Source organism: Leptinotarsa decemlineata, unplaced genomic scaffold (assembly GCF_025532065.1).
Source record: "Leptinotarsa decemlineata unplaced genomic scaffold, Ldec_3_MD MMD2_P_RNA_scaffold_2, whole genome shotgun sequence".
NCBI classification, from domain to species: domain Eukaryota; kingdom Metazoa; phylum Arthropoda; class Insecta; order Coleoptera; family Chrysomelidae; genus Leptinotarsa; species Leptinotarsa decemlineata.
Window position 1 is genome coordinate 20,248,040 of NW_027412529.1, and position 14,087 is coordinate 20,262,126.

The 14,087-nt window shown below is 35.3% G+C and overlaps 1 protein-coding gene across 1 annotated transcript in view; it reads right to left on the reverse strand.

Moving 5' to 3' along the window:
- LOC141486737 (uncharacterized) overlaps window positions 1-2,740 on the reverse strand; it is a 28,262-nt gene extending 25,522 nt beyond the window's left edge. Inside the window, exon 1 of the mRNA XM_074185244.1 lies at window positions 1,741-2,740. Coding sequence (XP_074041345.1) covers window positions 1,741-2,285 — 545 coding nt within the window. The 5' untranslated portion in view covers window positions 2,286-2,740. The remainder of the gene's footprint in view (window positions 1-1,740) is intronic.
- Window positions 2,741-14,087: the final 11,347 nt, after the last annotated feature.

The window sequence follows — 14,087 nt, forward strand, 5'->3', positions numbered from 1 at the left end:
GTTTATGAAGTTTAGTGAATTTGGACTCTCTGTGACTCTTGGGCTATGGATATCATATATTGATAGCCTAAGAGGAACAAAAAGTATGGTGAGCCCCCGAGTCATCATACTCTCCTAAATGAAACTACTTTTTCTCGCCCGTAAAAAAGGGTTGATTTACTTTGAAAAATACTCACTGATGAAAAAATATTCTTACTCACAAGAAAAGTGTGTTCAAATTTAATGTTACTCAAAAACGCTTATTGAATGCTATAAGAAACTATAGTATCGCAGTAAGTTCACCTCGAGTGCTCTGTACAGCTGCCTGAAGCGTACTCTCACCACAACCTCACTCAATTTTCACTCAATTTAGCCAAACAATAGTTCAGGAGCGAGTCTATAGAGGAGATGGATGTCGAGTTTACGACTCCAACTGACCTCCCTGTAAATTTATTTCAGGAGCGAGAGCTTCTCAAATCTCCAATGAGCAGGTTAGCAAACGTTTGTGCTCAAGTGATGATTCACCAACACCAGAGGAAAAAAAGCCCTGCACGGCTGAATCTAAGGCATCGTCACGTGTAGCTGACGTTCAAAAACCCCCGTATGAGAAGGTTGTCGTGGGTATCAAGGTGGAAATCTTGCAACTTGACTATCCGACTACCTCATTAACAGAGCATATACTTTGTGCCTGCCCCGCTGGGGACCGAATCAGGTCTTTAGAGTTCGGCAGAGCCGTATTGTGACCTGAAAGACCACTCACCATACAAACTAATCGACTTCGTTAAGAAGCTGGGTTTATTTGACTGAGTGTGAATAGGTGTGAGCCACAATAAACCCTTGCGGGTTGCGGTGGAGGATCGAATAGACCCACTCACTTTGGACCTAACCTAACCTACCCAGACAATATTATAATCTTGTCCATTGTTACCCTGGGAAACACGCTCTCGCGTTGATTTATAAGACGGCTGATAAGGACAAGCCTGATTTCACTTGAGAAATTCCTTCAATTTTGATCTTATATGTTGTTTACGACGCTATTTCATTCATATGTATTTTGTAGCATTAGTTTTTTTGTGCTTTCGACTGCTCATTAAATTGTGAAAACTCTTTTCACTGAAATAAAAAGAATGAGAAATGAAAAGAATCAGAGTATCGGTCAGCCAAGAATAAGAAAATAAGAAAGGACTAGTAAGCCAACCGTTCAATAACAAAAGTTCAGGCCAGAGGTATTCAGATTCATTCCAGTAAGTGTACCAGGTAACCACGATTTGTAAGACCAGTTTTACATGCCTCTGGCCTGCTCTATAAACACCATTTTCGATTATGTGAGTCAACAAATTTCGAGATAACTTGGGGTGGATCTTCTTGGTAGGGTTTGGCGTTGAAGGGACACTACAACTCACATAAATGAACCCCGTTCTTGGTGTAAAGGTTCATTTGTTATTAACTCAGGATAACTGGATATACTAGAATTCAAAGTTTCAAGCAAACATTTTTATAATATGGTGTGAAATGACGACCAGCTTGAAATAATATTTAATTGAAAAATTAGAATCAGACACTTTCTGTTATGAATTGTTCACCTTACTCTCAAGACTAATTATTTCAATTTCCATAAGTTAAAACCCACTCATTATATTTATGAGCTATAATAATCTGTGACAGTGTTGCCAAGTGAATTAAAGGTGAATTTGCACGTTATACGGTTGATCGCTAATGATATCGTTGCTCTATAAATATAAATGTAAAATAGGTACTCACTTAGAAATCCGAAGTTGCATCCTGATACAGAATTTCAGTTGACGAAAGACCCTTTCTTGATATCTAATATCGTTAATATGATATCGTTCTCCATTACCCAATTTGAGTATGAAAGCATTCAATAATTTATACTGAAACTTGATATGATAAGTATTGTATATACTGAAATTAATATACGGTATCATTATCAATCCACAGGAAAACAAAAATAAAAAATCCAAAGTATAAAATATACATCGCAATTCATATAAATATGAGTACTTATTTAGAATATATATTCCAGATTGCCAGATTTGTTCATCTCCTATAAATGGAAGATTGAGCAGACAGGCAAATATTACTATAGAAATAGCTATGAGACACTGTACAATCTTGAACTTGCTCTCTGACATGATTTCTGAAAACAATTCTTCGCTTGCAGAACTCAAAGATATAGCATTTTTGTAGAGGAATATTGGAAAATCTGCGTAGTAATCGTATATGGCTGATTCTACCAAGAAGAGTACAGCAAACTGAAACAAAAAAAGGACAATGAAAAACTTCATTAGGAAGAATCAGAAAAATAATTCTTGAAATTGTATTATCGTCAATTGCATTATAAGTAGCATTGCGTTAGAGTACAGCAAACTGAAACAACAAATGTACAATGAAGAACTTCATTAGGTGGAATCAAGAAGGTGATTCTGGAAATTTGCAATTCATTTATTCATTTATTGCACGACGAGAAATACAAAAAGAATAAACACAAAAGTAATTTTTATTTCACACCTGAACAAAACGCTTAAGTTCATTATGGACTGCTAATTCTTCAATTAAATTTGTACAGCATCTTTCAATATTCGTAACAGTTCAGTTAGAATCATGAATGTTCCACGATGAAAACTCACGCATAACTCACGCATATAACGTATTTCAGTTCAGCTAGGAAAGGTAGGAGATTTGTCTCTCTTCTATAGATACTTTCACGGTAAGTGTTTAAGTGACTTGGCACATTTTATTCCACCAAGAGCTGTACATATCAGAAATACGCGACGGACTGTGGCTACTCATCGTTTTGAAGTTCATCTCAGTACACCCGGAACTTCACTATTCAAGAACTCTTTCATTTGGAGAACTGCGCTTGTGTGGAATAAACTTCCTGAGAACGGTTTTCCAGCGATTCAAATTCAATGTGAATCACTACTTTTACACAGGCACCGTTCTTAGGGCGCCTTGTGGATTTTTCTATAGTGCTTGTGTTTTGTCCTCAAAAAATATATAATTTCTTCATTTTATGTATCTCTATATTTTTTTTTCTTCTGTCATAGACGATTATGAATCTGAATTGAATAAATTTACTTGAATCAAATAAATTTACTTACTTCACTTACTAAGTACATTACACTACATTACAATATTCAGCGGTGAATTGGGGCAGTGCTAGTGCTAGTGCTAGTTTCGATCCCAACCTCGACCAGATATTTTTCTCGAGAGAATTTATCTAGTTGATTTCATAAACTACACTTTACGATTTGATCTCCACAAACTTTATTTGAAATTACTATAGATCTTCATCAATTAACGGCCGATTCAACCAGAAAATTATCTAGTTCAAGTTGGGATGATTCTGCAACGTTGAATGGCTGACGGACTGCGAATAGCCACGATGCTTCCTGGGTGGCTCAAGGAGTTATTAACATTGCTACCCAGAACACGAGGCTAATGACCAATGTAGTCGAAGCCGATGACAACAAGAAAAAAAATACACTTGTAACGAATATGAGAATAAATTAAAGAAACAGTATACGAAAAACCAATAACCAATTATAAATAAAATTGGATTTCACATACTTCTCAAAGGTAAAATAACCTCAGTTTTTCAATAACTTTTCAACTATTGAAGGATCTAAAAATTTTGCATTAATCGACACGATTATTGAATATTTTGTGCATTATTGATATATCGAACATTTTCCTAGTATCTGTGAGAGATAACAGAAAACATTCTTTTAGAAAACTGAACAGAGATACCCATTGATCATTTTTTTCACGGCCTAATTGTTTAACGAATTTATTTTGAACACTTCCAATTCTCGTAAATCGTTGCGGATTCCAAACGATACATTTTATTTAAACAAGATTCCTTTTGGCTGGGCTTTAATCAAATAGGTGAAGGAATGTAATTACGATGTCATCGATGACGTATGTAGATCTAACTTATTACGTGACATAAAAATCGTAATTCATGAATGAATTGTATATTTTTTCTTATAATCTTAACCAGATTGGTATTGAAGAGCCCGAAGCCAAGTGTCTTACGGCGAAACATCGATGTCTACCAGTGAGGATGGCAGTGTTCTACGTGAGTGCATTTTTTACTATTCATTTAGTGTAGAACTCCTGTGTACGATGTGTGATTTTATTCCATAACGAATGTTTGGAATACAAACTGAGTAGAGAATAGTGTCTTCTATATAATTCAGTGTTCATATAAAACTATTTTTTTCGAAAGAGTTTTTCTTTCGTGTAATTCAATGTTTATATGAAAGTAGCTGTTTCAGGAGGGCTTCTCCTTCCAGTTTGTGTCTGAAAGTTACTTCTTTGCATGATCTACATATACATCCATAGAGTTACCTATTATTTTAAAATTGATTACTTCCTTCCTTTGTTTGGAAGATTCCCACATTTTTGTATCAGGATGGAGTAGTAGAGAGGCATAAACTTTCTGTCCCAAAAAGTATTTTCATGTATTGAAAACATTAAAAAACAATCACTTCACAAAATTATTTCTGTAACATTGTTCTTTTCATTGTGATTTTGTTGGAAATATTGGAATATTCTTCCAATGATATTGTTGGTATAACTATCAATCCTCCCAGTGAATACCCTGTTTTCTATCGTGATAAAATTCTTTGTTATTCACCGTGCCATTCTAGTTATTCTGATAATAAACGCTACATGCGTTATCTTCATTTATGAATCAATATCATTGTTGATAATCGTTTTTCTCATTCACGATTGTCACACGATATTGATTCAATGAGAAACACGTATGATACCCCACAATTTTTTCTGTATTCTGCATTCCATTTTTCCTGGTGACCGAAAAATGCAAATCTAGATAGAAATGCAAATATTTCAAAATATGTGTTATTTTTCAATCACTGAAAACTGATAATAGCAATTTTTGGTATTATAAATCGAATTTCAAAATTTGGAGAATATTTAAGAGCTATTCAATTGTCAATAACTTCTCAAATGAATTCAATACAATAATTTTTCTTCGACTCGTAAGATTTGTTTGAAAATTTTACATTTCTTTGAAAATAATTCAAATGTGAACTAATATACTCACAGCAAGTCCAAAACTAACGAATGCTCCATATTTCCAAATTTCAATGCCAGTTCCAGTATATTTCAGGAAAATTAAGGGAGGGACGGAAACGAACACTATCGCAAAAGACATAAAAAGTAATGATGATTTGAAACCTTTCGATCTTTTGAAGAAAGGAATGCCAGCAATATAATGCAAGAATATTAGCGGGTCTTCTGTGGAATGAACATAATGATTTCATCGGTATTCTAATCAAAATCATTACAAACCATCCAATCCCATTTTGATGCGGTTTTTCATCTTCAAAAAATTGAACAGGTGCTACAAAAAATGGATGAAGAAAACTAGGTCGACTGTATTGTCGAAAAGGTAATTTCATAATGATCAATGAAACAAAGAGTGATTAAAATCATATTACAGCTCAGTATTTCAAATTGTTTCCTGCGGTTAAAGTTTGAAAGTTAAAGCTAATAAAGAATAATATCAGTTATTGACACAATACATAAATGAACCATTTCTTTTCTAATTCAAACAGAAATGCACTTCTCCATAATTGCACATTCTAAATATACAGGGTGTCCCTGGACTTCCTCTTTTCCTCTCGGGAATGTATAGATGGGGTCAAAATATCACCAGTACTTCATATAACTTTTTTTCCTAAAATCCTTCGTTACCAAGTAACGGGCCCTCGAAGTTACAAAATGAAAAATGTTTTTCTTTGATAACTTTTCAAGTGAATATTCAAAATCATCCAAATTTTGGTAACTGACTAAACAAATGAATTCCTTCGATGAGCTTTCATGCAGGAGTCAGTTGTTTTGCTACAAAGTCAGGAACGGACTACCCCCGATGGTCCACACCCCAAAACTTTGAAATGACAGATATTTTTCAATATTTTTCAACAAATTAAGGTTACTTGGACAATTTTATGAATAAAAGTACTCGTGTGGAAAGTCGATCGGAGCAACGAGTCTTGATAAAAATGTAGTTTCACTCGACGACATCAAACCCGCTCGTCCACCATTATTTGAAATGAATAATTATCAAAGCAGAAATAATAATAATAACGTTAATTCAACAACATTTATCCTGAGATGTCTACCATTATTCGAAAATATTAGTTTTTAAGGAAAATGGAAATGATAGGTAAAATGTTCATAACGAATTTTTATAATGCAAACACGTTTAACTAACGAAACTCAAGAGCCTCAAGAGCAAACAGAAATGAAAAATCCGCTTCAGAAACTGCTCGATATGACCACTTTCTCTCTCTATACATTTTCTTAGTCTGCGAAGACACCCTCTCTGTACTTGAAATAGCATTCCAGGGTCGTTTCGTATGGCTTCACAATGTAATGTTATTCTATTCAACAATGCATCTCTTGTGTGAATAGGTGTAGCGTAAACAAGGCTTTTTAGATGCCCCCACAGAAAGAAATCCAATGGATTTAAATCCGGAGACCGCGATGGCCATGAATATGGCCCACCTCTACCAATCCATCTATTGTGGAAAATATGGTTCAGATGGTCACGCACAATCAAACTAAAATGAGGAGGAGCGCCATCATGCATAAACCACATATCTCTTCGGGTTTGCAATGGAACATGTTCCAAAAGTCCATAAAAATCGTTCTGAATGAACTCCAAATAACGTTCTCCATTCAATCGGTCCTGTAGAACGAATGGTCCTATAAGATGGTTTCCTATGATACCAGCCCAAACATTCACGTTGAATTTCCGTTGGTGTTTGGTTTGCAATATCCCATGGGGATTTTCTTCGGCCCATATATGGAGATTATGAGAGTTGATAACTCCATCTCTACTGAAACCTGCTTCATCAGTGAATAAAACTCGATTAATAAAAGTCATATCCTCTCTTTGCCTATCCATGAACCAATTGGCATATTCCAGTAGTGCTGGAAAATCTTGAGGTGTCATGGCATGTACCTTCTGGATGTGAAATGGGTGGAGCAGTTGTTCCCTAATTATTCTATGAATAGTGGACTTGGATGTATGGAACTGTTCTGATAGATTTCTGATGCTCATTGAAGGATCATCAGCGACGGCTTCCAAAATATTTTCCTCCAATACAACGGTACGTACAGTCCTAGGAGCGCCCTCACCACCTCGTTTTGGCAAAACTGTACCTACAATAATATCGAAATAAAACAACGTGCTCAAATCAATTATCAATTATTACATACCTGTCTCCCTCAAGCTGCGATCGACACGCTCGAATGTTTCTCTTGACGGTACCGTTCGATTGGGAAAATGCTCGGAATACAGCAGCATTACAAAATGTTAGTCCATAAAGTACATGCATATCTGCATATTCATTGAATGTAAACTGTTCGGCCATATCAAAAAAATTCAAAATATCCTATAGAATATTGACAATACAATGATAGTCATATGACAACGCACCACTCAACAAAACAAAATCGCATTCCATTTTCTCATTTTTTATCAAAACTTTCTAAAAGGTTTTTTGTCAACATCTGTGAAAGAAATGGAACATAATTATTCCCTGGATATTTTTCACCTGATCATGTGCAGCCGTTTTTGTAGTTCATTCGTTTGCTTTTTATTAGTATAGTAAATATTTTTTCCGATGTGCGTTTTTTCAGCTAAATTTAGATTCGTGTTAAAGAATTTCTCCCATAAAATTATAATTATCAGTGAAACTCCTCAACAGTTTAGCTGTGAAGAAGAATTTGAAACATTCGAATGTTGAGTTTCATGAGATTCAGATAACTGATCAACACGAAACGTGATTATTCCACACGTATTATGTACATACAAAATATGGAATGAATTCGATATTTCATAGTAGAGTAGCTTGTTAGTTTAAAAACACCACGAATCTACAGAACTTGATATTTCTTTTGAAAAAATATCTGCTATCACAATTGTGACTTAAACTTCCATATAGGTACTGTACTTTTTGTTTACGACTTCATTTTTAGCATATTTAGCATACTTTGTATTATTCCTGTTATGAATGTTGTTGAATTAACGTTATCATTATTATTTCTGCTTTGATAATTATTCATTTCAAATAATGGTGGACGAGCGGGTTTGATGTCGTCGAGTAGAACTACATTTTTATCAAGACTCGTTGCTCCGATCGACTTTCCACACGAGTACTTTTATTCATAAAATTGTCCAAGTAACCTTATTTTGTTGAAAAATATTGAAAAATATCTGTCATTTCAAAGTTTTGGGGTGTGGACCATCGGGGGTAGTCCGTTCTTGACTTTGTAGCAAAACAACTGACTCCTGCATGAAAGCTCATCGACGGAATTCATTTGTTTAGTCAATTACCAAAATTTGGATGATTTTGAATATTCACTTGAAAAGTTATCAAAGAAAAACATTTTTCATTGTGTAACTTCGAGGGCCCGTAACTTGGTTACGAAGACTTTTAGGAAAAAAAGTTATATGAAGTACTGGTGATATTTTGACCCCATCTATACATTCCCGAGAGGAAAAGAGGAAGTCCAGGGACACCTTGTATATTTTTCGTAATATAAATAAATAATTACATCATCTTGATTCAACCAATTTGCCAACTAATATCTACGTTGATGTAAATATGTCTTTCAATTGATTCCAAAATAATAAATCAGTTATTTAACCGAAACGAGAAACAAAAATATAAATTTCAAGGACACGGTATCTATATTAGATACAAGCTCATATTCAATCCAGAGGTATGTAAATACGAGGTCAATACGAATGGCATGGGAACTAAATAGCTACCGAAAGTCGGCAGTTTCTTTTTATGACATGGGCGGCGTGGTGTAGTTACACTACTCTCTTATTTAGCTTTTCGGATTGACTTCGTATAGACTATAGGTGGCCAAAATTTCGAAGCTATTTGTTGTCCGGTTGTGATCACACAAATCCTCGCTGTCTTACGAGTTTAATCTATTTTTTTCTACACCCGTACTATAATAATACACTTATATGCCCATAACCCGTTTCATAATGAGATTCATTATGATACAGATTTGCAATCAATAGAGATCCATAATTTTCCAATCAAGCATGGTATGCATTTGACGTTTGTCCTAGGTCCCTATCTAATTATTTCATTTGTCAAAATCACTAGGTATTAAATTTTCTTAGAATATACAAAATTCAAAACATTGATATGGAGAAATTTGACTCAGGGAAGCAAAAAGTAACATATCAAAATCTGCCTGATTCGAATTCATGTACAGGGCATTGTTTTCGAAGGACACCTGCAACCGTATTAGTTGATGGCGGTTGTGATATTACTGCATCGAAACGTCATGGTGACTGGAAAACTAATTCAGTGGCGAAAGGCTACATTGAAAATTCGGTTCAAAATGAAATCAGCATTTCCAATACAATATTGAATTGCATTGAGATGACCAGATAAGCCTGTCTTACAGGTACAGGCTTGTATGGTCATCACTGGTGCCATTAGTACCACACCGTCACTCCACGCGGCCAATGAGATCCTTCTAGATCTACCTCCTCCTCCTCTAACATTTTTCTGGAGAGCAGGCTAGATGGACTGCATATAGACTTGCACACATTGCCAATTGCACAAATCAATTTAATGAAGAGTGCAACAGACTGTTGGTTGACACTGGAAGTCACGGTATTCTGGAAATGACCTCTGACTTCATGCCTCCAACTGTCAACTATGAACTGCCTCATAACGTTCTGTTACCGAGTGAAGAGAACTGGATTCTTCCGAAGAAGGAAATATTGAGAGCAGATAGTTGCTGGTTTACAGATGGATCAAAAATACCTTCCGGTTCTGGTGCAGGTGTTTTCGGTCGCAGACCCAGGACAGAGATACAAACCTGCCTAGGAACCTATACGACTGTATTTCAAGCAGAAATTTATCCTATTGAATTGTGTGCGGAGGGATTGGAAGAATCCCACTTCATACACAAGTCAATAAAAATATTTTCGGACAGTCAAGCGGCGTTGAAAGCTTTTGCCTCCTACCGAGCAATGTCTAAATTGGTAGCAAATTGCCAAAAACGACTCTTTCCGATAGAAAGACTAAACAGACTGTCTCTGGTCTGGATTTCTAGCCATACTGGGTTGAGAGGCAATGAGGCTGCTGATACCCCTGCAAAGCATGATGCTGCAAGCAGCTTCATCGGACCAAAACCCGTCATTTTCATCGCTTTAGGCTTCACCAAACAAAGATTGAACAACTGGATGGCAAGAAGATTTATGAATTTCTGGCAGAATCTTCCAGGATTGGCGCACTCAAAGGCGTTTATTCGCCCTTTGAAGCTTCGTAACAAACAGTTGTTGAACTACAGAAGAGGTGAAGTACGATATCTAACAGGCCTTCTTACAGGTCACTGTCATTTGAATCATCATATGCAGAGACTCGAACTGCCGCAAGACAGTGTGTGTCGCCTCTGTTGAAACAGCAGAAGGAACAGTAGAGGACATGCTTTGTGCCTGCCCTGCTGGGGACCAAATCAGGTTTTTACAGTTCGGAAGAGCCGTACTCTTACCATCTGACGTGAAAGTCCACTCACCAAACAAACTAATCGGCTTCGTTGAGAAGCTGGGTTTATTTGGTCGAGTGTGAATAGGTGTTAGCCACTATAAACTCTTGCGGGTTGCAGTGGAGGGTCGAATAAACCCACTACCTTAGAACCTAAGCCAACCCAACCCAACATAGAGATTAGCAGTTATTGAATATATGTAAATATTCCTTTCACTTCCAGGTCAGTGAATGAACTTTTCAAACTGAGAAATGAATAACTTTGATATTCTTGAGGAATCGGAATAATTACAATTATTGAGTTCAATATCAATATAAATAGAATGTTTATATTTTTCCTATATCTATGATAACACCCGAAGTGATATCATTGAAGAATTTTTTAAAGAAATACGAGTAATTACATATCCCGGTTAATGCTCGTATATTAATAACAATCATTACATGATCCTTGAATAATACAGGGTGTAACTAAATAAGTGTAAAACATTTAGGATAGGATCTTTCATATAAAGAAATTTCATTGGAGCATCCCTTGTTAAGATACATCCCCTTAAAGGGGGTACATAAAATTTGTATAACAATTTTTTTCACAAGCACTTAAGAAGTTACAATATTGAAATTAACCTGACGTTTTGTAATACCAAAAAGACACTTACCCAGAAATTTATTTGGTTTACCCCATGGTTGTAAGGGGTGGAAAACGCAACCCCTAAAGTTTATTTCCAATGTAACTTTTTGTCTTATTATTTGTTTACCATCTAAAAATTTATTTCCAATAGCCTGTTTCATTCTAAACAAAAAATTTTTCTTGGGTTTTTTTGCCCAAAATAAATCAGTTCATAGCAAAAAATTATTTTTTCTACACCCGTACTCTAACAATACACTTATATGACCATAATCCTTTTCATTATGATACAGATTTTTCATAACGATACAGATTATCAACCAATAGAAACCCATAATTTTTCAATCAAGAATCCTGTTCCTTTGTTTGTCCTAGATTCTAACCTAAGTAACTAATTGCTTTATTTGTCAAAATCAGTTTTCATATCACCTACCTATACTATCAAAATGTCTGGAAACAGCGATATAGAAGGAATATCATCGACTCCAATATTCTTAAAAGATCAGATTAATTACAGTTGTTATATTCAATATAAATATAATTAGAATCTTTATAGTTTTCATATATCCATGATAATACCATTAAGTTTGTGTTTTTTTTTTAAATATGAGTTAATTACTGTAAATGTGTTCGATACAAATATAATATTTATAGTTTTTCATTATTTATAGGGTTTAGAAAAAATAGCGTATGCAACTCTCATGTAATGGTTATTAATACACTCGCATATACCATACAAAACTCGCCTTCGGCTCGTTTCGTATCCCGGTTAATGCTCGTGTCTTAATAACCATCATTACATGATCGTTGCATAATATACTATTACGAACAACTACAGGGATACATCGTCATAAATGCGAAAATACGAAACTAATCTATCTAGTAGGTCGCTATTAGCGATAGTGACAATTGAATTAGTATGACGCTGTCACTTTGTGAATTTTTGAAATTGAAATAATACTAATTGTGTGTTGTTGTTCTGTTCTCAATTTGTTAGTTTAACAATTCACTTGTTATTAAAATGGCATACACAAATGAGGAAATGGCTGATATGCATTACGTTTACGGTCTGTCGCAAGGGAATGGGTTAGAAGCTTCTGAAAGATATGCTGAAATGTATCCTCAACGGCAGCATCCTTCACATAGAATATTTGCTCGACTTTATCAACGATTACGAGAATATGGTTCATTCGACAAAAGAACGCAGGATTGTGGTCGCCATCGAAAAGTACGAACACCATAGCTTGAGGAAGCAGTACTTAATTTGATTGAAGAACAACCTACTACCAGTACTAGAAAGATTGCTGTCCAGCTAAATGTTGATCATATGATGGTATTTCGAATTTTAAAGGAACAACTCTCATACCCCTACCATCTGCAAAGAGTACAGGCACTGTTACCGCGAGACTTTCCGAACCGTCTTGAATTTTGCAATTGTATGCTGGAACTGATTAGAAGAAATTGTGACTTTCTGAAGACGATAGAATTCACAGATGAATGTAGTTTTTTTCGAGACAAGATTATCAATATTCATAATTACCACATATGGGCTGATGAAAACACTCACGCTATTGTCGGAACTAACCATCAAGAACAGTTTTCTCTTAACGTGTGGGGATGATTTAATTGAGCCTCATTTTCTATCTCCTCGATTAAATGGTGGGGCATACGTTCAATTTTTAAGAGAAGTGCATCCAGTACTGCTGAAGGAAGTTCCTTTGGGCGTCAGGTATTTAACTGACCGATTGGCGGGAGTTAGCCGTTTTCCACTTGATTGAGGGTTTCCATATGTTGCGTATCTCTACGCTGGCTTGGCTAAATGCGTTGTTAGACAACATAAATGCAGCTTCTCTGAATTTTCTTCTGAAGTAATGTTCCCCTTTGGAACATTTGAATAATAGTTGATGTTTCAGTCATAGTGTTTTGTTGTTTCAACAATGAAAATAAAGCAAAGTTCGATTATCGTACAGTGTAGTCAATTATTGGTAAACCCACACAATTATGCCAAAATATAGAAGATTAACGAAGTAGAGAGGGAAAACGATTACGCCCAAATGAAGATCGTGAATCACTACTAGCTATTTGGGAAAAACAGAAGAAAGACAAACACTTGCTGATGAATAGTCAGGAAACACATAATAATAATAATGTGTTTTCTGTAGAGATTACAAATTATTACGTAATTCGAAGAAATAATACAGGAAAATGCTTGCTTGAACACCACGAGGCGAGATTTAGCCTTCGGCTACTTTTACATCTAACCCCCTGATGCTCATCTAGAGTCGATAATACCATATGGCCCTATGAATTACAAAATCAAAAATATACTAACTAAAAAATCAGACATTACTGAAGATTCTTTTATAAACTTTTTAAATGCTCTCAAATTTGAGTCCCTGTACTGAATAGGGATAGAATTGAAATTTTTAATAGCAGTATAGGTAAAGCTCCTCTGGAAAGTAGCTGTCGAATGATGTGGCATCGTGAGTGAGTCCTTGTCCACATTAATAGAATGTGTATGAGATCTAGGAAGTAATCTCCTTCGATTAAATTCATTTTCATTTCTCATCATTTTATAAACATACATGGATAGATGAAGTCGTCTACGATTTTCCATGTCTACGAAAGACATATTGAGCCATTCTAACTTTTTAATTTTTGAGATACGTGGTCATACCGACGTAATCCGTAAATGAATCGTACGCAAAAATTCTGAACCTTTTGAATCTTATATTTGAATTCATTATCAAGAAAAGGATCATACAGAAAATCACAAAACGTGAACTGTGAGAGGACAAGGGTTTCACACAGAGTCTTGCGCAAATTTACATTGAGAATAAACCGGTTGCTGTAAAGAGTTTTCAGTGAAGTGAAAGTGTTTTGAGAATGCTATTTAC